Here is a 27,139-nt window from a genome sequence, read left to right as displayed (position 1 = left end):
CTTGTATGCATTGTGAACTCATTTTTTTGCATTGTGAACTATCTGTTGGTGCAGTGACTTGTGGTAGTGTTGGGGTATTTTTGCTGATGGTGTCATCAGTGGTACAATTTTTCCAAAAGGAGCCGTCAATTGGCTTGGTGTATCCTCCTCCCTTCTGCTTGTGATGGTCGTTCAGCTAAAATTTGGGGGCCAACAGAGGTGAGGCAAAGAACCTCACCCCCCCCCCCCGCTGGTAAAAAGGCCTTTCCACAGGTGTGGCTGTATGCTGTACAGGTAGTCAATGACGGGTAAGATCGAATTGCAATGGTACCAACCTAAGACAGGAGGCTGACACCTTGAGGTCAGCTCATCCAATAATGGGTAAGAACCATATGTACTATTGGACAATCTAAGGCAGGCACAGTCCCTAATCCACATGCTTGTTGTTTAAACAGAGAGGGGGAGATGGTGAGAGCCACAGCTGTAGGGGCCCCAGCAAACTTCCAGCTGCTAGATGATGATTGGCTCATCTGTGGTGATGCTCACTGGGCTGTTTCCCACCCTTCAGACCATGGAGCTGCTCATTGGGGGACTCTTTTGGCTCCGCCCATGTGATCCAGCCAATCTGCCTCAAGAGCAAGAGGACTGGGGGGGGGGGGGGTTGAGAGGCTTATAGGAAGCCTGTGGTGGCAGTTGGGCTCTAAGGGAATTCCTGAAGAGCTCCTGTGGTGCAGCATGTGTGTTCTAAAAATAAAGTTCATTTCTGCTTGATAAGTGGCCCATTAATTGTGCCCAGCCAGACTGTGGCAGCTTTGGAATAATAAATCCATCTTTGTCATGATAAAGCATTTTAAATATAATTTTGTAAATTGGGATTGAGTTTGTATGATATATTATTTAATCTTCTTTTGTATGTGTTTTTATTAGTGCATTATAGTTTTACATACAAGTGGAATTCATTGTTACATATTCACATGTGCACACAATATAACAATATAAGTTTATAAATTTCATTTCTCAGTATTTCCCTTTTCCTCCTCCTCCCTCTCATGACCTTGGCTCTACTCTACTGATTTTCTTCTATTTTCAGGAGATTCCCTTATGTTTTCTTTCTTTCTTTCTTTCTTTCTTTCTTTCTTTCTTTCTTTCTTTCTTTCTTTCTTTCTTTCTTTCTTTCTTTCTTTCTTCTTCCACTCATGAGAGAAACATACCCTTGACCTTCTGAGTTTGGCCTATTTCCTTTAGCACAGTGATGTCAAATTTCATCCATTTTCCTGCAAATGACATAATTTCAATTTTCTTCATGGTTGACTAAAACTCCATCATGTACATACACCCCATTTTCTTTTTCCATTCATCCATGGATGGACACCTAGATTTGGTTCCATAGTTTGGCTGTCTGGATTGTGCTTATAAATATGGGTCTGAAGGCACCCTTGTAGTGTGATTAATTTAATTCTTTAGGGCAAATACTAAGTGGTATTCCTGGGTCAAATGGTGGTTCCATGCACAGTCTTTTGTGGAACCTCCATACAAATTTCCATAGTAGTTGTCCTAATTTACAGTTCCACCAAGAGTGTGAAGTGTCCCCTTTACCCATATCCTCTTCAGCATTTATTATAATTTGACCTCAACATGATCCATTTGTGTATCTCATCTAGAGAAATGTCTTTAGATCATTTGAACACTTCTATCGAAGTTCTCTGAATTTCTATCAAAGTTGAACATTTCCATCAAAGTTGTTGTTCAAGTCTTCAACTACATGAGTGTGGAATACATTTCTATTCATCCATGTCTACTGTGACTACTTCCTGTAGCATTTTGGAGATTTCTGCCCATGAGACTGTAACCTCCTTGTTCAAGTTAATTTCTGAATGTTTCATTGTTGTGCCCTTGCTTAGTACAGTTGCTGCCTTGGTGTGAATTTTTTAATTTTTTAAACTCTTTGAAGCCCAGGTGCACCCTGCCTTTGCCCTGAGTGAAACAAGCTTTCCTCATGTTGTCGTGGAGATGAGGCAGCTGATTTCCCATGACATTAATCCCAAACCCAACACCCCTGCAACTGCCAACCTATTGGCCAGTGCCACAGTTAAGTTAACAAATGCCACCATTCACATGTGTTATTATTATTACTTTTTTAATTAGCCAGTTCCCTGGGGAAGCCAATGGATATTGCCCATTGACCTTAGTAAAGGCAGAATCCCATGGTGTCTCCTCTGGAACTTGACTTCAGCTCCCTGTCATTTCCAACTCTCAGTAGGCACCTCTAACACCTCTGGGGCATGAGCGTAGGAGAGCAGTACAATTCTTCTGTGTCGTGTGCTGGACTTTCTCTTCCTCCTCTGCCCTCTGTCTGAAACACTTGAACCTGATGTCAGTCAGAGCACCTCCAGGGAGTGCCCACCTTGGCCTCTGGCTACTGTCAAGGGAGAGACATCAAGTCAACACTGTAAGGAAATCAGAGCAAAAGAAGATCATGTTTATTCTTTTGGGTGCTACTACAATGGAATTGTTTATCTCCTCTAATTGCTCATGGTTAAGTTATAGAGATAAATGTCTGTTTCTATTAGTTTTGTATTCTGCATCTTAGCTATACTGATTTAGTAATTCTTATAGTTTCTTGTGTAAACTGTTTTTTTAAACACTAAAGATTACCTTATGGTGGTAAATTAAGATGATTTTAATCTGTCAGTTACTTTGTCAGATGTTTTATATTTATTTTTATTTAATTCATTATTCTGCCTGTGACATACAGTACTTCATTAAGTGAAAATTGTGAAAGCAAGAAATTTGTCTCATTCTTATCTTAAAAGAACTTCCAAGATACTCAGATCTGGTCACTGTCTTTGCTGTGTTATTTACTTTGAGTCACTGACTATTTGGAAGTAGTTTTCTTCTCACTGTTTCCTTCTTACGATTCACATTCTTTCTCTATTCCTATTGTTTCTCTTTGTGGATTCCTATTTCCTTCAATTTCCAGTTTAATATCTGATCATGAAAATAATGAGTTTTACAGAGTGTTTCTTCTCCACCAGCGGAGAGGATCATGAGTGATTTTTCTCCCTTATGACTCCTAGCCTGTTTGTGAGTATAGAAACTCTTTGCATTTAGGGATAAACATCAATTATTTATGCTGTGTAACACTTTCATTGTGCTTTTAAATTCTGATATCACATTTCAATAATTTATTAGTGCAGTCTACTTATTCATAATATTGGGGTTTACCAGTCCCTAGTGTCTCCTCTTCCTCTCTTCTCTTCCCTCCCCATGTTCCCTTTCCTCAGTTCTTCTGATATTACTTCCATTCATTTTTTTTTCATTTGATGTTTTGAAGGTGGAATTCACTAGGATGTATTCACATGTGAACATACAATAGTTGGATCTTTGTTTCCCGCCCTTACTCCCTCTATTCAACTCCTGTCCTTTACTCCATGGATTTCCTTCTACATTCATGGGATTCCTCACTTCTTTACTAATTCTGATGTTCCACACATGAGGGAAAACACTCAACCATTGACTTCTGAGTCTGTCTTCTTCACTTAGCATGATGTTGACCAATTCCATCCATTCACCTGAAAGGGCCATGATCTCCTTCCTCTTTATGGCTGAGTCAAACCCCATTGTGGGTTTGTACCATATTTTCTTAATCCATTCATCTGTTGGTAGGTTTCTGGGTGAGTCCTTGTCTGGCCAGAGTGAATTGCTCTGCTTTAAACATTGATGAGTCTGTTTCACTGTAGTATGCTAGTTTTAGTTATTTTGGATAAATACCAAAGAGTATGATTTTGAAAATACTCAGCAGGGCTATCAGATTTGGGTTTAATTTTCTTAATTTGACTTTGGCTTTCTATGAGGTAATACTAGTCTCAAAAAATGAGTTAGGAGAACAAGCCAACATGGCCGCCGGTGAAGAGGCAGCACATTCAATGCGTCCGTGGTAAGGGGATCAGAGAGACTCATTAATACACCCACAGGCGTCAGGCTGAGAAACTTCAAGCAAAATTCCACTGAAAGGAGACCTACCAGGAACTAGTAAGTTTAATTGGAGGTGTCTGCTTGTCACAGACTACTGAATCTCAGCAACGCAGAGCAGGGGCACAGCCCCGCCAGCCGCCGCCAAATGGCTGCTGCTCACTCATAGCAGCATTGGGCGGGCCTGCCTGGGCCCACACCGGCCAGGCTCCGTGATCCACCACTGGCCGCTGCCGGGTGGTTGCAGTCCACAGGTTACAGCGAACGTAGGAGCAGACATTGACCGCCTGGGCCCCTGCCACCCGGCTCTGTGAACTGCCGCCGCCCACACGCTACAGCAAACTTAGGAACGGGCGCTGCCTGCCAGGGCCCACGCCCGCCGAGGCTTTGTGAACTGCCGCCGGCTGGCGCCAAGCAGCCGCTGCCTGCAACCTTGCAGTGAGTGGGGGAGCGGGCGCTGCCTGCTCGGCCCCGGTCGGCCCGACTCTGTGAACCTTCTCTGGTGGTTTGGAGCTACAGACGACCACCCCCCACCTGCCAGCCCAGTGCTGCAAAGGACCCCTGACCAGTTCTGGGAAAGGCCCCGCCCACAGCAGGAGTGGAGACTTGCCCAGTCCAGGAGGAAGAACTGCTGCACAGTGATTGACTCCCGCCTACTGAGAGGAGAGACTTGGCCCGGTAGGCATAGCTCCATCTACTGGAAGAGCAGTTAATCGAACTCTAGGACTACATTTATATATATATATATTTTTTTTGCTGTCCTTTTAAATGTTTTTTTAATCCATCTTATTTTATTTCATTCTATTTTTTTAATTTCATTTTTCATTTCTACTATTATTATTTTTTTTAAATTCTTTTAAATTTTCTATTTTGTTCTTTCCTTCTTTTCTCCTGCCTTTACATTTCTTTTCAATTTTCTTATTCCCCCTTCCTTGAATTCTACCTGCTTACTCACATTCTCTTTAGTGACTTCTTCCCATCCCTTCTAATACCTTTCCTCCCAAGCATCAAATAAATTTATAGGAGTAAACAGTAACTCAGCAGTCAAACAGAACAAGAAACAATATGAACAGCTTGAAAAAGCAAGGAAGAAAAGGAGTGCAAACAATGCAGGGCAGCCTAAATATTCAGGAGGATATAGAGTCACCAGAAAAATGGTCATATAAAGAACTCATGGATCACCTGAGACAGATGGAATGGAACCTTAAAGAGGATACGAGACAGCAAATTCAAGCATCGAAAGAACACATTGAGAAGGAATTACATAAACAGATAAAAGAAGAAGTTAAGCATCTTTATCAGGAGATAGAGACTATAAAAAAGAATCAAACAATGATCTTAGAAATGAGGGAAATTATAAACCAAATTAAAAACTCAAATGAGAGTATCATTAATAGAGTGGAGCAAGTAGAAGCCAGAACGTCAGATAACGAAGACAAAATATATCATCTGGAAAAGAGTCTAGCCAACTCAGATAGGCTGGTTAAAAATCACGAGAGAAACCTACAAGAGATATGTGATAATATAAAAAAAACAAATTTAAGAGTTATTGGGATAGAGGAAGGGATAGAGATTCAAACCAGGGGAATGAGTAATCTACTAGATGAAATAATTGCAGAAAACTTTCCAGAAATAAAAAAGGAAACAGATATACAAATTGTAGATGCATACAGGACACCGAGCATACAAAATCACAGTAGACCAATGCCAAGACACATTGTTATGAAGATATCCAATATACAGAACAAAGAGAAAATATTAAAAGCTGCAAGAGAAAAGAGAAAGATTACATTCAGGGGTAAACCAATAAGGTTAACAACGGACTTTTCAACTCAGACGCTGAAAGTGAGAAGATCCTGGAACAATGTATTTCAAACACTGAAAGACAACGGATGCCAACCAAGAATTCTGTACCCAGCAAAATTAAGCTTCAGATACGACAACGAAATCTTTCACGATAAACAAAAACTAAAAGAATTTGCAGCCAGAAAACTAGCGTTGCAAAGCATCTTGAGCAAAACACTTCACGAGGAAGAAATGGAAAACAATAACCAAAGCCAACAGTGGGAAGTACCTCAGTAAAGACAGAAGGAGCGGGGAAAGCTAAGCATGGAGAAACAAATGAAATATTTAAAAAAAAAAGAAATAATCAAACATGGCTGGAAGTACAAACCATATATCAATAGTAACTCTAAACATTAATGGTTTAAACACTCCAATAAAGCGACATAGGCTGGTAACATGGATTAAAAAAACAAATCCAACAATATGCTGCCTCCAGGAGACACACCTGACTGGAAAAGACATACACAGGCTGAAGGTGAAAGGTTGGGAAAAAATATACCACGCACATGGTCCGCCCAAGCAAGCAGGTATGGCCATCCTCATATCGAATAAAATCCACTTCAAGACTAAGTTAATCCAAAGGGATAAGGAAGGACATTTTATACTGTTAAAAGGAACCATTAAACAACAAAATATAACAATTATCAATATTTTTGCACCAAATAACGGTGCTGCGAAATACATAAAACAAATTCTCCTCAAGTTCAAGAATCAAATAGATCACAACACAATAATTATGGGTGACTTCAACACACCTCTCTCACCATTGGACAGAACCTCCAAGCAAAAGTTGAATAAAGAAACTATAGAACTCAATACCACAATCAATAACCTAGACTTAACTGACATATATAGAATATACCAACCATCATCGAATGGATATACTTTTTTCTCAGCAGCACATGGATCCTTCTCAAAAATAGACCATATATTATGCCATAGGGCAACCCTCAATAAATATAAAGGGGTGGAGATTATACTATGCATTTTATCTGATCATAATGGATTGAAACTGGAAATTAATGATAAAAGAAGGAAGGGAAAATCCAATATCACATGGAAAATGAACAATATGTTACTGAATGATCAAGGGGTTACAGAAGACATAAAGGAGGAAATCAAAAAAATTCTTAGAGATAAATGAAAATTCAGACACAACATATTGGAATCTATGGGACACAATGAAAGCAGTTTTAAGAGGGAAATTCATTGCCTGGAGGTCATTCCTCAAAAAAAGGAAAAACCAACAAATAAATGAGCTCACACTTCATCTCAAAGCCCTAGAAAAGGAAGAGCAAAACAATAGTAAATGCAGCAGAAAGCAAGAAATAATTAAAATCAGAGCGGAAATCAATGAAATTGAAACAAAAGAAACTATTGAAAAAATTAACAAAACTAAAAGTTGGTTCTTTGAAAAAATAAACAAGATTGACAGACCCTTAGCCATGCTAACGAAGAGAAGAAGAGAGAGAACTCAAATTACTAACATAAGGGATGAAAAAGGCAATATCACAACAGACGCCACAAGAAATACAGAAGATAATTAGAAATTATTTTGAAAACCTATATTCCAATAAAATAGAAGATAGTGAAGACATCGATAAATTTCTTAAGACATATGATTTGCCCAGACTGAGTCAGGAGGACACACACGATTTGAACAGACCAATATCAATGGATGAAATTGAAGAAGTAATCAAAAGACTACCAACCAAGAAAAGCCCAGGACCGGATGGGTATACAGTGGAGTTTTACAAAACCTTTAAAGAAGAATTAATACCAATACTTTTCAAGTTATTTCAGGAAATAGAAAAAGAGGGAGTTCTTCCAAATTCATTCTATGAGGCCAACATCACATTGATTCCGAAACCAGACAAAGACACTTCAAAGAAAGAAAACTACAGACCAATATCTCTGATGAACCTAGATGCAAAAATCCTCAATAAAATTCTGGCGAATCGGATACAAAGACACATCAAAAAAATTGTGCACAATGATCAAGTAGGATTCATCCCTGGGATGCAGGGATGGTTCAATATACGGAAATCAATAAATGTTATTCACCATATCAATAGACTTAAAGATAAGAACCATATGATCATCTTGATAGACGCAGAAAAAGCATTCAACAAAGTACAGCATCCCTTTATGTTCAAAACATTAGAAAAACTAGGGATAACAGGAACTTACCTTGATATTGTGAAAGCTATCTATGCTAAGCCCCAGGCTAACATCATTCTGAACGGAGAAAAATTGGAGGCATTCCCTCTAAAATCTGGAACAAGACAGGGATGCCCTTTATCACCACTTCTATTCAATATAGTTCTCGAAACACTGGCCAGAGCAATTAGACAAACGAAAGAAATTAAAGGCATAAAAATTGGAAAAGATGAACTTAAATTATCACTATTTGCAGATGACATGATTCTATACATAGAAGACCCAAAAGGGTCTACAAAAAAACTACTAGAACTAATAAATGAATTCAGCAAAGTGGCAGGATATAAAATCAACACGCACAAATCAAAGGCATTTCTGTATATCAGTGACAAAACTTCTGAAACGGAAGTGAGGAAAAACACTCCATTCACAATATCCTCAAAAAAAATAAAATACTTGGGAATCAACCTAACAAAAGAGGTGAAAGATTTATACAATGAAAACTACAGAACCCTAAAAAGAGAAGTAGAAGAAGATCTTAGAAGATGGAAAGATATACCCTGTTCATGGATAGGCAGAACTAACATCATCAAAATGGCGATATTACCAAAAGTCCTCTATAGGTTTAATGCAATGCCAATCCAAATCCCAATGGCATTGCTTGTAGAAATAGATAAAGCAATCATGAAATTCATATGGAGAAATAAAAGACCCAGAATAGCAAAAGCAATTCTGAGCAGGAAGTGTGAATCAGGTGGTATAGCAATACCAGATTTCAAACTATACTACAGAGCAATAGTAGCAAAAACACCATGGTACTCGTACCAAAACAGGTGGGTGGACCAATGGTACAGAATAGAGGATACAGAGACTAATCCACAAAGTTACAACTATCTTATATTTGATAAAGGGGCTAAAAGCATGCAATGGAGGAAGGATAGCATCTTCAACAAATGGTGTTGGGAAAACTGGAAATCCATCTGCATCAAAATGAAACTGAATCCCCTCCTCTCACCATGCACAAAAGTGAGCTCAAAATGGATCAAGGACCTGGATATCAAATCAGAGACTCTGCTTATGATAGAAGAAAAAGTTGTCTACGATCTACATATTGTGGGATCAGGCTCCAAATTCCTTAACAGGACGCCTATAGCACAAGAGTTAACAGCAAGAATCAACAAATGGGACTTACTTAAACTAAAAAGTTTTTTCACAGCAAGAGAAACAATAAGAGAAGTAAATAGGGAGCCTACATCATGGGAACAAATTTTTACTCCTCACACTTCAGACAGAGCCTTAATATCCAGAGTATACAAAGAACTCAAAAAATTAGACAATAAGACAACAAATACCCCAATCAACAAATGGGCCAAGGACCTGAACGGACACTTCTCAGAGGAGGACATACAATCAATCAACAAATACATGAAAAAATGCTCACCATCTCTAGCAGTCAGAGAAATGCAAATCAAAACTACCCTAAGATACCATCTCACTCCAGTAAGATTGGCAGCCATCAGGAAGTCAAATAATAACAAGTGCTAGAGAGGATGTGGGGAAAAGGGTACTCTTGTACATTGCTGGTGGGACTGCAAATTGGTGCAGCCAATTTGGAAAGCAGTATGGAGATTCCTGGGAAAGATGGGAATGGAACCACCATTTGACCCAGTTATTGCCCTTCTTGGTCTATTCCCTGAAGACCTTAAGAGAGCGTACTACAGGGATACTGCCACATCGATGTTCATAGCAGCACAATTCACAATAGCTAGACTGTGGAACCAACCCAGATGCCCTTCAATGGATGAATGGATTAAAAAATGTGGCAGTTATACACCATGGAGTATTATGCAGCTCTAAAAAATGACAAATTCATGGAATTTGCAGGGAAATGGATGGCACTAGAGCAGATTATGCTTAGTGAAGCCAGCCAATCCCTAAAAAACAAATACCAAATGTCTTCTTTGATATAATGAGAGCAACTAAGAATAGAGCAGGGAGAAAGAGCAGGAAGAAAAGATTGATATTAAACAGAGACACGAGATGGGAGGGAAAGAGAGAGAAAAGGGGAATTGCATGGAAATGGAAAGAGACCCTCATTGTTATAAAAAACTACATAAAAGAGGTTGTGAGGGGAATTGGAAGAAAAACTAGGAGAGAAATGAATTACAGTAGGTGGGATAGAGAGAGAAGATGGGAGGGGAGGGGAGGGGGGATAGGAGAGGATAGGAAAGGTAGCAGAATACAACTAATAGGGCATTATGTAAAAAGGTGAATGTGTAACTGATGTGATTCTGCAATCTGTATTTGGGGTAAAAATGGGAGTTCATAACTCACTTGAAACTAATGTCTGAAATATGATATGTCAAGAGTCGTGTAAGGTTTTGAACAACCAATAAAAAAAAAGGAAAAAAAAATGAGTTAGGATATATTTTCTGCCTTTTGCTTTTGTATGAGTTTTATAAAAGTTCTTTTTTGTGGTATAAGGAATTGAACCCAAGACACCCTAACAATGAGCTCCATCCCCAGGTCTTTTCAATGTTTTTATTTTTTATCATTTTTTTAGAGAGTCTTGCTGATTTGCTAAAATTGGTGTCATTCCTTTAAATTTTTGTTTTGAGGAATCAACAATCTAAGTTTTATTCATTTTTCTTGAGGATTTTGTATTTTGTTTTCCTTTTATTTTATCTCTATTGTTCCACTTACTACTAACTTCATGTCTAATTTGTTTCTCTTGAGCTATGTCTTCAATGTGTAAAATAAGTGATTGATGTGAAGTTTTTCTTTTTTAAATCTGAGTATTTTCAAATACAAATCTCTCTTTCCCATTGGTCTCTCTGCATCCTTTCAATTTCGGTGTGTTGTGCTTTTATTTCATTTTTATAAGGAGATTTTCTGATAGTGATGGCAATTTCTTCTCTGACCTCTTGTTTTCTTAGGAGACAATGTTAATTTACACATATTTGTATGTTTACCATGTTTTACCATTCTATCTTTCCATGTAGTTGCAATCCATTTTGAACCCAAATTCATGGCTTCCCCATCACTGGGTGGAGTTGGGTATGTAGGTCTGTGGTGCTGTTCTAGTCTGCTGTGTTTCTATTGCTTCTCTGTCTGTTGTAGCTACTAGTTAAATAGAGTTGGATATTGAAGTATATGAATATTATTTCAGAGCTCTCTCTCTCTCTCTTTTCTTTCTGCCTAATGTTTCTCAATCTATTGTGAAGCTCTGATACATGTTATGTATGTTCTCTTGATTGTTAATCCCACTTTTAGATTAACCCTTTTATCATTATGTAATGGTCACTATATTTTAAAAGTTTTTGACTTTGAATTAATTTAATTCTTATATTGTTTTACCATCCTGGACTCTTTGGGTTGCTGTTTATGCCTTCTTCGTCCTTTTGTTCTTAGTATATGTGTGTACTGAGATCTGAGTCAATACTCTAGGAGACAGAACAAAGTTATATGATATTTAAAATCCTATTTTCTGATGTGTGTGATTTGTTTAGGAATCAACTCCAGTAAGTTTAATGATATAAATGATGGGGAGGACTTCTTTTTGACATTTATTGTTTTCTGTATGTCTTGTAGCTCTTTTCATTCTTATTCATTCTTTTATTTATGTCATTGTGTTTGATTATTTTTTGTAGTGATGTTTTGATTCACTTCTCATTTGTATTCAGGCAATGTACATAGATAGTGTGTGTGTGTGTGTGTGTGTGTGTGTGTGTGTGTTTGTGTGTGGTTATTTTGGGAATTACATCTGTCAATCTTAGTTTATCTTGGTTTATAACTATCTGTTTTAAACAGACATGTACAAAAGTTCTACTCTCTTAGTTTTGACCTTACACACTACAATGTTGATGTCACAAATTTTTCCACCAATTAACATACCTAAAGTCATTTTGTTCTAATCCCTAAGAAAAATTAAATGTGGAATAATAAACTGAAATAACAATATTAATAGTTTTTATATTTTCCTTTATCAGTGAATTTTATTTTTATATGGCTACAGGTCACTATCTAGTGTCATTTTATTTTTATTTTAACCATATCTTGTGGGATGTGTATAGTACTAATTAAGTTGATTCCTTTTCTTTTTTCCTAGAGTATCTTTATTTCTCTCTTATTTTAAGGAGATAGACAACAGTTTTGTCATATAGCAAATTCTCACCTGGTGGGTTTTATTTTCCTATGCTAAATACATCAAACCACCATTCTTTAGTGTGCAAAGTTTCTACTGACAGACTGATCAGTAATATTACAGAGGATTAGTTTTGTGTGATGACCTGCTTTTCTCTTATGCCTTTCAATATTCTCTTTGCCTTTGGATTTAGACACTTTGATAGTTATGACTCTTGGTCTTCATCTCTGGATATACTGGAGTACATGAATTTCTTGGATGTGCATATCATATCTTTAAATATGTAAATTTTGTATTTTTTAAAGAAGGTCTTAACTTCTTTCTCTATAATTTGATATTATCCTGTCAGTTTCTAAGAATTTTTAATGTTTTCATTTTCTTTTCTTTTTATTTGTTAGACATGATAATTTCAATTCAGCTGTCTTCCGATTCTTGATTCTTCTTCCTGTGTGTTTGAACTTGACATTGAAACTTCTACTTCATTTTCAATTAATGTCTTAGTTTTGTTTTCAGAATTTTTTCCATTTCCTTTACTTTATAACTTCTAAAATTTTCTTGGAACTCTCATTTTTTATGTATACTTTTCTCTTTTTCTTTCTTACTCTCTTAGTATTTTCCTTTAGCTTTTTGAATATATTTAAAGTAATAGATATTTAGTCTTTGTCTAGTAAATCTGAAGTTAGTGTCTTTATATTAGTATTTGTACATTTATTTTGTTCTTTTAATAGAACACATTTCCCTGTTTCTTTGTGTTTCTTGTGGTCTTTTGTTGACAAATAGCTTTATACAAAACATCAACTATAAGACATCACCTGTCATTGAAGCCTGGATCTGTGTGTGCTAGAAACATGCTTGATTGAAGGCTCACTGAGGGCATCTTTTCTCAGCATGTGCCTTCCCTTCCCTGTGCAAGTGTCTCCCCACAATCCTTCCAAGTTCATGGATGCTTTAAATGTCTTCATTTTTTCTGAGATTCTTATCTATTTTTCTTCTCAGTAACTGATTCTTCTTTTATGTTCTTTGGCCTAAGATCTCTTGCCCTCACATATCTGCAGGTCCTTTATCTTTCATTCCTGTGGTACCTGTCACAGCAATTGGAGGTTTCCCACTTTGGCAGCCACCTTTGCCACTATTACTATTTGACCTGTGAGCCAAGTGATACAGAAGTAACTCCTGTGATATTCCACAAACATGACAGGATGAATCAAATTCTGTCCCTTTCCTTCCAAGGGAGGAAACTGGGAATTGGACTACCTCTTCTTGTCTAGGTCATGATGTGATAAAGATTAAAAAATAAAAAGAAGGAAAGAATAAAAGACTCTACAAAATTCCCAACTTACTTGATGTGTGTTTTTGGTGATTGGACATCCACTGGTTTAATATGGGTCATTGAAGAATGTCCATAATTGTCAAAGTCTATTTTGGTCAATCTATAGATATTCAATATTTCCATGTGGATTGATTGTTTCTGACTTCATAGCCCATGATTTTGCTGACTTCTCATAATTTTGTTTAAAGAAGATTTTTCTTGGTGCTTGTGTTGTTGTAAGAGTATACAGCTTCGGGTAATATCTAAAGGAAACAAGATTAACTGGCTTACCATTTTGGTGGCTGGGAAGTCCAGATAGCATGGTCCAAACATCATGGTACCACACTGGATATGCCAAAACAATGAAGAACCACAAAGAGAACTGGTCAGGTGAGGAAGGGACATTGTGTGAGCCAGGAAGCATGAAGGCAGGAAGGGACAGAGCTCGCTCTTTTATAAAAACCTGGTTACACAGGAAGGAATCTTGTCCTATAGGACTGCGTCAATCTTGTCAGTCAGTGCTGCTCAGATGATGGAATCACCCAAGACCTCACCACCTCAGGACTGTTTTGTTTCCTATTTTTCATTTTTGCATTATAGTGGTTCATGATGGGATAAATGGTCACAAATTCATATGTATCTACAACAATATAATTGGGTCAATATCATACTCCAATTTTCCCCTTTCCCTCTCCTCCTTCCTCCACTGCACCATTTCCTCTACTCTACTGATCTCCCTTTGATTTTCATGAGATCCAACTCACACACCTTTTTGTCCTTTCTAGCTTTCATATCTGAGAGAAAATATATGGCCCTTGATTTTCTGAGTTTGGCTTATTTTACTTAATCTAATTTTCTCAAGCTCCATTCATTTTCCTAATAACATAATTTTATGCTTCTTTATGGATGAATAATTTTTTGTGTATATTGCCACAAAACTTTTTATCCATTTGTCCAAGGAGAGACACCTGGGCTGTTTTCATAGTTTGGCTATTGTGAATTGTGCTGCTATGAACATGGGTATGCATGTATCAGTACAGTATGCTGACTTTAATTCTTTAGGATAAATACCACCTGTATAGTTTAAATGAGGACCATTCTTCTAGCACATAAATCTTTAAAGGAAATACTCAAAACACATTCAAAACAGAGCATTAGATGTTTTTAATTATAATATGAAAATGAATGAAAACAGCAGCAATATATATTATATTTCATATATATGCCAATCCTCTTTTAATATTTAAAAAATAACTCAAATTCCATACAAGAGTTTTACTTGTTCATTGTGAAATATGAAAGAATGGTCATTGTGGTGTGTAGCAGGTAAAGCAAGAGAATATAAAAAAGTTAATCTGAGATAAACCCACATGAAGATTTTAGTCTGAGGTTTGATTCTGCTTGCTGGTTGTTCCCGTAGCTTCCTACACCACATCTACTTGGATGCAATACCAAAATAATTATATTTGATGTAATTAACATATATGTTCACAGGGACTGGGAATTGATTTGAGATTCCACTTTTCTCAATCTTTGCCCTCAGTAATTCCTGGTGGTGTCATCCTCAGGGTGAAGAGAGATTGTTGTTCCAGTCCAGGGACACTGGGCATGTGGAGGACAGGTACTGTCTTAGAAGCCCAGGTATACATTGTATCATGCTGTATGATGCAGTCACCTCTTAATTTTGTCAATTAATCTCCAACTTGCTGCAGTGTGTGTGTGTGTGTGTGTGTGTGTGTGTGTGTATGAGTGTGTAGTCATTTGTCTGTATATGAGTCATTGTGGATCCCTCACTTTATTTAGAAGTTTGGTAGAATTTGTACTAATGTTGGTAAGTGAGTTTCTTCCCTGTATATTTTATATATTAAGTGACATCTGGTTTCATTGGGATATAAAGGTCCTATAGTCACATTTAATGTTTAAAGAAATATTTCCAATTTACTGTCATGTGAAACACATCTAGTGCCTGAATTTTGAAGATAAACCATTTGAAGAAGCTCTATCACCTCTGGACTGGAGCCATGGACTTAGGACATGGGATACTTCCCACTATCAGTCATTATCTTCAGTTGCTGTTTTCTCCTATTTTCTTTTGTTGTTGCACCAGATTATTTTTTTCCAGAAAAAATATAGTTTATTTTTTAAAAATCTTTACCTGAACAATTTTGTAGTTTTGTTTTATTAATTTTTATCTCTACTCTTTTGGTTACACAAGATTTTTTTCCATTTAATTTCCATTAATCCTTTAATTTTCATGTATTTTTGCAAAGGTAATATTTAATTGCATATTCTTTAAATGTATAAAATGCTGTCATTTGAAATATTTGATTTTTCCATATTTATTTCACTGTTTGAAAATATAAACATAAGTGTCAAGTGGAATATATAGTTAATGACTGGGCCATATGTGAAAATAGAGCCCTGATCACTTGCGCACAGGAAGCCAGCCTGCTGAAAACCAGTCCTATAGAGGGCGTCACTCCCTGTAGGGTTTTGGGTACCCAGCACAGGGACTGACAATCCCCTCCTTGCTGGGACCATGATTTCTCTCAGGAGTGCTCCAGGGCCTCCTATTTTTCTTTAGTTTTTATTTTCTGCTGAGGGAGATTATGTGGGAAGACATTAGTTAAAGTCACACAGAGCACCCAGAGAAGAATCTGTATATTTCTATTCAGTGTGATTGTGGCTTCAGCCACAGTGTTTTCACAGCTGTAGGTCCTCCATCAGTGACCACTGAGGGGTGACAAACAGCATTTGCTGAGGGCCCCTTCCCGGCACTTGAATTATTGATGTAAGATTTTTAGAGACACTGTGCTTGCTTGTTTCTAAACACTGGGAAATGAGCTTGTCACTTGATCCTCTGGATTAAATGAGAGGCCAAAAGTAAGTGGTGACACCTATAAAATCAAGTAACCTGCACAGTCTCAAGTCACTGCTTAGAAACTTGCTTAGTGGAGATTTGGATAGTCAAGAAAGGCTAGGTCATTTTTTTCATATATTTGTTGGTTGGTTGTATATCATCTTCTGAGAAGTGTATGTTCAGGTCCTTGTCCCATTTATTGATTGGGTTTTTTTGTTTTTTTGGTGCTTAGCTTTTTGAGTTCCTTATAAACCCTAGAGATTAGTGCTCTATCTGATGCGTGAGGGGTAAAAATTTGCTCCCAGGATGTAGGTCTCTGTTCACTTCACAGATTGTTTCTTTTTCTGAGAAGAAACTTTTTAGTTTGATTCCATCCCATTTATTGATTCTTGGTTTGAATTCTTGTGCTATAGGACTCTTATTAAGGAAGTTAGGGCCTAATCTCACATGATGGAGATTAGGGTCTACTTTTTCTTATATTAATTTCTAGGTCCTTGATCCATTTTTTAGTGAAGTTTTGTGCATTGTGAGAGAGGTTTAATTTCATTTTGTTGCATATGGATTTCCAGTTTTCTCAGCACCATTTGTTTAATTTGTTAGTTATTCTCCAGTGAATGTTTTTGGCACATTTGTCTAATATAAGATAATTGTAATTTTGTGGGTTAGTCTCTGTATCCTGTATTCTGTACCATTCATCTACCAGTCTGTTTTGGTGCCAATAGCATGCTGTTTTTTGTTACAATTGCTCTGTAGTATAGTTTAAGGTCTGGTATAGTGATGCCATCTGTTTTACTCTTCCTGCTAAGGATTGCTTTAGCTCTTCTGGGTCTCTTATTTTTCAAGATGAATTTCATGATTGCTTTTTTCTATTTCTATGAGAAATTCCATTATGATTGTGATCAGAATTGAATTAAATCTGTATAGTGCTTTTGGTAGTACGGTCATTTTGATAATATTAATTCTGCCTATCCAAGAGCAAGGTAGATATTTCCATATTCTTAGGTCTTCTTTGATTTCTCTCCTTAGGGTTCTGTAGTTTTCATTGAATAGATAGATCTTTCACCTCTTTTGTTAAGTTGATTCCCAAGTATCTTACTTTTTTTGAAGTTATTGTGAATCCTCCTTCTCAGAGGATTTGTCACTGATATACATAAATGCCTTTAATTTTGGGGTGTTGATTTTATATCCTCTTACTTTTCTGAATTTATTTACTAGTTCCAGATGTTTTCTGGTGGATCCACATCCACTTTTATAGCAGCAGAATTCACAATAGCTAAACTGTGCAGCCAACCTAGATGCCCTGCAGTGGATGAATGGATTAAAAAATGTGGCATATATACATAGTGGAATTTCACTCACCATTAAAAGAGAATAAAATCATGGCATTTGCAGGTACATAGATGGCGTTGGAGAAGATAATTCTAAGTGAAATTAGCCCTGCTCCAAAAAATGCCGAATATTTTCTCTGATATAAGGAGGCTGACTCTTAGTGGAGTAGGGAGGGAGAGCTGAACTCTAGATAGGGAAGAGGGGTGGAAGAGAAAAGGAGGGTGCAGGGGATTAGCAAAGGTGGTGGAATGTGATGGACATCATTATCCAAAGTACATGTATGAAGACACAAATTGGGGGGCAACATACTTTATACATAAGCAGAGAAATGAAAAATTGCAGTATATATGTGTATTAAGAATTGTAACACAAAAACCCCCAAAAACAAAGTATATGTATAAAGGCATGAACTGGTGTGAACATACTCTATACAAAGATATGAAAAATTGTACTCTATAAGTGCAATAAGAATTGTAATGTATTCTGCTGTCATATATTTAAAAAAATAAAATCAATAAAACTAAAAACAAACAAAAATAAATAAAAAAAGAATAGTACTTTTAAAATTTTTTATTAGTTGCTCAAAACATTACAATGATCTAGACATATCATACATTTGATTCAAATGGGGTACATAACCTTATTTTTCCATGTGTACAGATTGCAAGATCACATTGGTTATACAGTCACATTTATAAATAGGGCCATACTAGTGTCTATTGTATTGAGCTGCCCTTCTTATCCCCCCTCCTCCCCTCCCATCACCTCTTTCTACCCAATCTACTGTGACACGTTTCTCTCTGGTTTGATTCCTAGCCCCTTGATCCATTTTGAGTTAATTTTTGTGCAAGGTGAGAGAAAGGGATTCAATTTCATTTTGTTGCATATGGATTTTCAGTTCTCCAAGCACCATTTGTTGAATGAGTACCCACCAGCAGCTGACACTACAGAGGAAATGATTACTAGGGAGGAAGCATATTTTCCTCAACTTTAGTTTTTTCTTCATATTCTTTAAAATATCTAAAGTCTACATTGATCAATAAAATTACTCTTGTATACAACTATAATTTTGAAAAATTTCTTCTTGTAAGAAAAATTTCTCCTTGTAAAATATTGGAGATAAAAAGCAGATGCTATATATTAAATTTATCTTCCTAGACTTAAGCAATTCAAACAATATGTTTACTTATGATACAGATCTAAAGACAATGAAGTTCTCCATCTATATTTAACTTTCTTTCTGCACCAGGGATACATGTGACTGATAATAGTGGTTAAAATATATCACACCACCTCAAGCCAGAGTAAATAAAATAAAATTTTATTTTAAATGTGCTATCAATTTTTCAATTATTGTTTTTGTGTGTGTTTGCACATGCGTGTGTGAATTCTATGTATCAGACAATCACAATGACAATTTTTCTTCTCCCTATCATATTGTATGCATGCTCTTGCTTTATCTCACCTGCTTGTCCTGAAGTCTTCCTTGCTGAGTAGAAGTTTCAGGAAGATGCTTTCATGTCTGTTTCATAACTTCCCATAGATACTTTTGCTTTACACATTACTGGTCTAAACAGAGGTTGTAGTTCTTCTCCCCTGTCCTGTGGCAGGTGCATGAACTTAAGATTCCTTTCCTCACTCCAGGACTCCTCCTCTACTGGTCAGCATGCATTTCTTCATGCTGGTCCCCTGTAGTGCTTTGTGTCTCTACAAAGCTCCATTTTAAATTAATTAATATAGACCAATTAAAGTGAAGAAATGTATTCACAGAATATGGCAAGAATCTACTACAAAATCTGAAGTGTCTGAATTGTGCTTCCCTTATAAGGACCTAGCAAATGCTCTAAGCAGTGTCACTGGAAGCCACTGTCACTTTAGTCATGTCTGGTTCTGTTGGAACCTAGGGCTCAAGTGACTGGGAAGTTTGCATGCCAGCTTGGACTTGCCACAGAGCCCTCTCTTCTTCTCTTTCCCACTGAGAGTCAGAGGCTTCATGGCCACCTGGTCAATGGGCTGAAGTAGCACATCCATGCTACTAGTAGGTTGCTTTCACAAACTGAGAGCAGTTCCCTACCCAGTGTGACTCTTTTCCATTGTAGAAGACACCAGGTACAATGACTTATTCTTCACATAAGAGGGTAAATCTCATGACCCAGACCATGATATCCCAGCTGTTTTCCTGATATGTGAGATCCTGAGCTTTTATTGTTTTTATTCAGTTTCTGACACACAAATTATAGCCAGCCAGCCAAGATCAGTTCCTGCTTCTTGTTTGGTTTGTCCAATCAGTATTGCACAATTGACTCATGGGTAGTCCTGGAGATGGTGCAGGTTGTCAAAGTCTCTGCTAAAAATCATGATGTAAGGCTGAAATGCCGATACGTACGTGATTAGGACACTAAGGGTGTGATTTTGGTCTTATCAGGTTAAAGAAGTTTGCTTCCATTAGCCTGTACTAAATTATACTGGGAAAAAAAGAAAAAAAAACTGCCAGTGTCAGAGAGCCCAAAAATATCACATTGTTTTATTTTCCTTGGTGTACAGTCATCCTGGTAGAAGACTGTGGATCTTTCCCAGATGGCGGGCAACACTTAATAGTTTCTGTGCAGCTTTGGCAGGACTTCAATGGCTTTTTCTAACAGAACTCATCTAAGGTTTGCTGGGGGTTAAGGTTTGTATCCTGGCTCAGGTAGGTGAGGAATGTGCTGGAAAGCTGGGACTCTGGAGTTTCATGGTTCCATGGAGACTTGTTCCCTCAGTCAGGGCTCATGATTGTGAGTTGGTACTGATGGGTGGATACTGACACAAGGACAGCAGGAGCCAACGCAAGACAGGGCAGTGTTTCTGAGGTCTGTGTGTGTTGGGTGCAGCATGTGAGTGAAGGTAGGTTCATTGACATGGCCTCCTCCTTCCCCATGAGGCTGCCACTCAGGTGCATGGAGACACAAGGTGGATGGTACTTCTTCTGCGGCCGTGAGCTTAGCCATAGGTTTCCTGAAGTGACATGGAAAATGGAACAGGGGATTCTCCCAGGGAGACTCCCACATCACTCTTCAAGATGGCACTCGTTATTTTTTTGTTTGCTCATAGTTAACACCAAAAGAAGAGAATCAAACCAAGTGAATGGCTGATGGACAGTAAGGAGCTCAGATATGATGGTTTTAAACCTGTTAACAATGACAAATGCTCCACACAGGTAAGAGACTACAGTTTTAGAAGAGGCTGCAGAGAAATGTGGACTTTTGTTCCCTTTGAAAATGGCCTTCAACAATTGTGGTTAGCTAGCATTTCAGTGAGATCCTGACAGTGTGCCCTGTGGACTCTTCCTTCAGACTTAAACCTAAGCAGTCATCCTGGAAACAATTACAGGCTGCCAAAGCAGGAGAACTTTATCTGGACTCTGTAAAGGGCATTGCAGAGCCAGTGTTCACTGCCATACAGAGGGAAGCATTCCCAGGTTCCTAGGACACTAGGCAGGCCCATGTCCAGATGAAGTTATCAATCACGGTTCCTTGGCTGAGTGCTCCTTCTCATGTCTGAGCTCTTTGATTTGCTGTCCTCCTGTTTAAGACTTTGGATGCATTATGGTATGTTTACCAATTGGAGCTCTTCTTTCCTGTGACTCTTTTCATCTTGTTCTTAATATTCCTACTTTCTTAAAAAAAAAAAGACACATGTGGTTTGATTTGACTCAGGATCTGCCTAAAACTGTCAAGCCAATGTTGTGCTTGTCCATATTTCTCTTTGAGTGCCACCAAGATACCTTGTTACTAAGATTTGGTGGTGATTTATTTATTTTCCTAACTAACTCCATTCAAACCTGAAACAGTATTTTAGATGAAAATACCCCAGGTGGAAGTAACCACAATTCTGTAAAGCCCAGTAAGTAAAAGCCAGAATGGAGTGTGGCTGCTGAAATAACATGTGGGCCTTTTGTAGACTTTAGCCACTGTGGGAGGCCATCCTCGCACATGATTTGAGTTAGCTCCTTGTCTGGGTGAGAGGCACTCTGAAACAGATATGTCAGAGCTTTCCTCACCCTTCTCCAGGTCCAAGAACTTGTCCATGCAGAAGCATGTCTGGCCACTGCCCCAAAGACCTAATCATCACCCCTGATCTTGGGATACTGCCCCCCTTAATATTCATTGGATGGGATTTTCCAGAGTATTTTTTGTTCCCCAATAAAAGTCCACTACCTGAAGTGTTCTCTCTGTCACTAGCCTCTTCAGTAAACCTCAGTACCAAATTTGGTGGCTTGAGGCTGGAGCTGGGAGGTGCCATCTTGGAGCTAGTTTTAAAGGTAATTATAGTCTGTCTCTTTAATTTAAAACTCCCTAGCATTTTCTCACAATTTGAACCTTCTTTCAAGAAGCCACCATGGGTCATGGGCTAGAAGCACTTCTCCAGATTTTCCCCAAAATAGAGCTTAGGGATGGACTCTGGATGTCAGTGTACAAAATTCAAATCTTCCATCTGGGAACCTCACAGTAAACTCATTATTTGGGGTTTTCTGCTTATCTTTAGTTCAGTTTGCTGATCTTTCTTCTTGAATCTCTCAACCTAAATACCAGCTTTGAAAAGTGAGGCCCACACTGTGCTATGAGACAATTCTAAAGAAGTATTTTACCAAAAATAAATTACTTGCATTTCCACAGGGACTGGTATGTGGTCCCAGCCACTGAGCAAATGTTGCTTCCTGCTCCTAGTCCAGGCAGGTGTAGTTCCCAGGGATTGCTTCTTAGATTCACATCAACCCTTAAAACATCCAGGACTGATACTGTCTGAATTTTCCACTTTCATCATAAGAGATGTGATTAAGGTAGGACAAAATCTCACTTCCAGTTTAAAAATCAACAGTTTGACTTCTAAAATGAAGTTCTGCACCCCATTTTTTATCCTAGATCCTATACAATTCCAAGTTTAAATAAAGTTTGCTAAATTGGGGAAAAGTGCTACTGATGCCCCAAACACCATAAAATGTTCACCCTGATGAGTAGACATGTTAGTTTGACAGAGCAAATCTGGTCATGACACAGGATTCCTAAGATGGAAGAACATCCTGTCTTACTGGAAATTTTCGAGTTATATCCTACAGAAGTCTGTGGCCTTTCATGCCATTGCATTGGAACCAGTATCTTGAAATCAAAGTAGGAGCAATTTTCCTCATAGAAAATCCATTTTTGTTGGTACATAAGAAACATTTCTGTCTTTGACTCCAGCAGGACCAAGTGGAGATGATTCTACTTCTCTGCTGTTTTTCTGATTTTTTAAATATTGAACAACGATGTTTGCATAGTTGGATGTTTGCATCCATAAAATTACAAAAATTAGAAGAACATCTAAAACTTTGAATTGATCTTGACGTAAATATCATCTGCACAGATGATTCAGGAACACCAGTGCACATCTGAATTGGTTACTTCCATCCCAGAGTATATTCTACACTCCAGCTTTGCATCACCAGACACACTAACAAACTGTGGGGCCCTGTAAGTTCTTACTGAGAAAGCAGAATCAAGGGACTGGGGCTCAAGCTCAGTGGTAGAGTGCTCACTTAGCATGAGCAAGGCCCTGGGTTCAATCCTCAGTGCCACATATAAATAAAGGTATTGTGTGCAACCATAACTAAAATAAATAAATAAATAAATATTAAAGAGAGAAAGAAAGCAGAATCGAAAAACCAGAGTAACTTAAGTATTTGCTCAGGAAACTCATTAGATCAAATAAGTCGAGACCCATTGTGAGCTCATCAGCTGTCAGTCTGCTCCTAGGAACTGGCTCATCAAGCCATGCTGTTGAGACTTGCCCCTTACACCCAAGAGTCCAAACTCAGTACCTGTGCCTCTGTCATCCCCAGTCTGAGCCTTCACATGGCCAATTTCACCAAGTCACAATGACATTACTAATCATTCTATTTTAAATCATTTAACCTAGATTCCACTAAATCACATGCTTAGTAACTTCTTTCATATCCATGTCTGTAAAGGTGATATTGTCTCTTGATGCAGATAATTTAATAAATAACATGATCACATGTGAGTACTTGCTGACTTGTGAAGTAGGACAGCATGTGTGCTAAGAAGTAGTAAATTGGACTGGGGATGTGGCTCAAACCACATGTGGCATGCCGGGGAGCTGGGTTCTATCCTCAGCACCACATAAAAATAAAATAAAGATGTTGTGGCCACTGAAAAGGAAAAAATAAATATTAAAAAATTCTCTCTCTCTCTCTCTCTCTCTCTCTTAAAAAAAAGAGAAGTAGTAAATTGATAATGAATCAGTAAGCACCCATCTTTATTTAATGCATAGTGATGCAAGGCTATTGGCAGTGAACTAAAAGAATTTTAAAGGAGGTGCACTGAGAAATGCTATGTTTTTGTTTTTGATTCAAATACCATGTATATGAGAGAGAAATGATTTTCAAAAAGATTAATTTAAAGGTGAAAATATTTTTTAACATTGATTATTTTAATATCAGATTTAACCTAGGTATTAAGTAAAGCACTAAAGTATAAGCTGCTTAGTATTCCTGAAACAACTCTCATACAGATTTAGATATGTACACACAAATGTTTTATTCAGTTAAAATTCACATGGCTAGTTTGAAATATGATGTGCAGATACTGAAATTGGAATTCATATTTCATGATATGTCCTCTTTTTGGAACATTAGACTGAATTTATGCACATAATAATATTTCGGCCGGGCCATAAAAAGGAGGCGCTGCCGGTCTGTCCAGCCGGCGGCGGCCTTGACTGGAGCGTGTCTCTGCCAGATCGCTGACCGTCCTCAGGTGATTCTGGCCACAGGTCATTGCGGGCCGCCGCCTGCGAAGTTTAGCTGCAGCCTCCTGAGGCGCCCCGGGTTCTCCCCGAGCGGTAGCAGCGGGACCAAGGAGAAGGGCCCGGTTCTGGCTCCGGGGGAGAAGCCGCGGGGAGCCAGGTGCACCAATGGATTTCCCGAGCGGGAGCCGTCGCGGCCCGGGCCAAGCTTGCTGGCGGAGAAGTCCCCGCTGCCCGAGGCCAAAAGCCCCCAGCCTGCGGACGGCTGGAAGGGCGAAGGACCCCGCGGTGTGGAGGATAAGGAGCTGAACCTCCCCAACCTGGCGGCCGCCTATTCGTCCATCCTGCGCTCTCTGGGCGAGGACCCCCAGCGGCAGGGGTTGCTCAAGACGCCCTTGAGGGCGGCCAGGGCCATGCAGTTCTTCACCAAGGGCTACCAAGAGACCATCTCAGATGTCCTGAACGATGCTATATTTGATGAAGATCATGATGAGATGGTGATTGTGAAGGACATAGATATGTTTTCCATGTGTGAACATCATCTAGTTCCATTTGTGGGAAAGGTCCATATCGGTTATCTTCCTAACAAGAAAGTCCTTGGCCTCAGCAAACTTGACAGGATTGTAGAAATCTATAGTAGAAGACTGCAAGTCCAAGAACGTCTTACAAAACAAATTGCAGTGGCAATCACGGAAGCCTTGCGAGTTGGGGTAGTGGTTGAAGCAACTCACCCTACCATACCGTGGTGCCCAGACAGGACTGTGGACTTCTTGCTACTGTTTAACTGTAGCTTCATGTCCACTGAGGAACCCCTCTCCACCCTCCCTCCTGCTTTCCTCCCCAGCCTGGAGTACCTGCCATTCTACGCCCAACTTCTACACATGTGTATGGTAATGCGAGGGGTGCAGAAAATGAACAGCAAAACTGTGACCAGTACAATGCTGGGTGTGTTCCAGGAAGAGCCCAAGATGCAGGAGGAGTTTCTCACTCTCATTCGGAGCTGAACTGGAGCATGGCGTTGCGCAGGTCCGACTGCTAATGGTGTTGTCTTTCATCATGCCTCCCCTTTTCATTTGTTACAGATGTTAACTTTATGCCTTGTCAATAATTGTATTTAAAATTATTTATAAAGTCAAATTAAAAATGATTCACATAGGGGTAAGCCCTGCGCTTTCTTCTTGCCACCTTGTAGGGGCAGTGTCTAAGGTGAACTGCCAGCACCCTAAGTTACATGCACAAACCACTGCCATTCAGATAACCCAAGGGTGCTGGGGAGGACAAGAATCTGTGTATGTGAATGAAATCCGACAGTGATCTGTCTTATCAGCATAGGAGAATCGGGCATGGGAAAAGCAGTTCCTTTTCCTCTGCCACAGAAATGGTATAATGCTGAAAGTGCTCTAATAATTCACGAACAGTGTGCAGCCTTGCTCTGTGAATTCGAAGTCCAGCAGCTCTGCTTCGATCATGTTTATGAATTCACAAATGACATTTCGTTTTTATTTATTTATCAGCTATCCATTTTTAACATTAGTCACCAAGGGAAGGTGGTGGAATATCTATTTTTTTCAATTTTTACTGTGAGTTAAAAAGGCACATTTCTACCTTCTTTCTTAATTCAAGTACAGGGAATTAGTTCCTGGAGTTGTTTAGGAGTTATTCTCACGTCAACATACAGGGATTTAGATATTTAACTCTCTGTGCCTTGATGAGAATATCACACCAGTTAGCCTGTAGATACTTTTGCCTTTTTTTTTTTAAAGCCATTATTTTATAAGTCAGTATTCACACGGCAGATAACTAGTCCCACAGCTGTCTCTTTAGAAGTTTCTTGGACATTTTTATTTTGATCTTATGAAATATTTTTCTAAGGATTTCTAGAAACTTTTGGGAGTGCTCATCATTGTCAGGTCTGAAGAACTCTAGCTTCCAAGAGCCCAAAAGAGTGCAGATGAACTGACTGTGGCCTGCCTTGGGAGCTGTGCCCCTGTCCTCACAGAGCTGTGCTGTCGTGTTTGTGAAAATGCACTGAGAACTCTGGTCTTGTTTTCCTTGTGGTCAGTGTGGGTCTTGGGTCTTGTCCTCAGTGTGACTCTGTTCATGTGGTGTAGGCCTTTCAGTCCAGAAGCTGTTGCCTTATTACCATTTATCTTAAATTTTGTTCCACTGGGGCAGTGTGGGCCAAATTAAAACAAAAACACAACTCTCCCACAAAAACAGACACAGTTAATTCAACAAAGAAGTGTTTATTCCATCAGCATAGTGCTCTTCACATTTATTCATTCTTTTTTTAAAAAAGGAATTACGTTGCTTGCTTAAACTGTGGTCATTCTATCTCTGCCACTTACTTGCCATTTAGCTTACAATGGAGCAAGATGGTCGAGGTTTCTCTCCTTTTTAAAAAAAATCTCTACTACTTTCCCCTGTATTTGGAGTTTCTAAAGTCCAATGGTGGTTGATTTTTTGAGTTCCATGTTAAACCTAATTTGGAATAATCATTAACCTGCTTAATATTTAGACATTTCTAGGTAGAATTCCAACTCATGTTTGGTATTTTAAAGTAAAAACAAGTGTGACTTGGAGGACCAAAGAATTTGTTAGCTATAAATTCCTCTTTGCAGGGCTAGGGACATAGCTCAGCAGTAGAGCACTTGCCTACCATGTGCAAGGCCCTGGGTTCAATCCCCAGCCCTGCAAATAAATAAATAAACAATCATTTTTTGGAGATCATTTGTATTCCTTTGGAATGACTTTGTCC

At 38.5% G+C, this 27,139-nt stretch overlaps 1 protein-coding gene across 1 annotated transcript in view; it reads left to right on the top strand.

Moving 5' to 3' along the window:
- LOC144256678 (uncharacterized) overlaps positions 1-25,385 on the top strand; it is a 76,369-nt gene extending 50,984 nt beyond the window's left edge. The window contains exons 2-3 of the mRNA XM_077802080.1: positions 24,317-25,108; positions 25,259-25,385. Coding sequence (XP_077658206.1) covers positions 24,317-25,108; positions 25,259-25,385 — 919 coding nt within the window. The remainder of the gene's footprint in view (positions 1-24,316; positions 25,109-25,258) is intronic.
- Positions 25,386-27,139: the final 1,754 nt, after the last annotated feature.

Source organism: Urocitellus parryii, chromosome 1 (genome assembly GCF_045843805.1).
Source record: "Urocitellus parryii isolate mUroPar1 chromosome 1, mUroPar1.hap1, whole genome shotgun sequence".
Lineage (NCBI taxonomy): Eukaryota > Metazoa > Chordata > Mammalia > Rodentia > Sciuridae > Urocitellus > Urocitellus parryii.
This window is presented reverse-complemented; position numbering and strand designations above follow the sequence as displayed.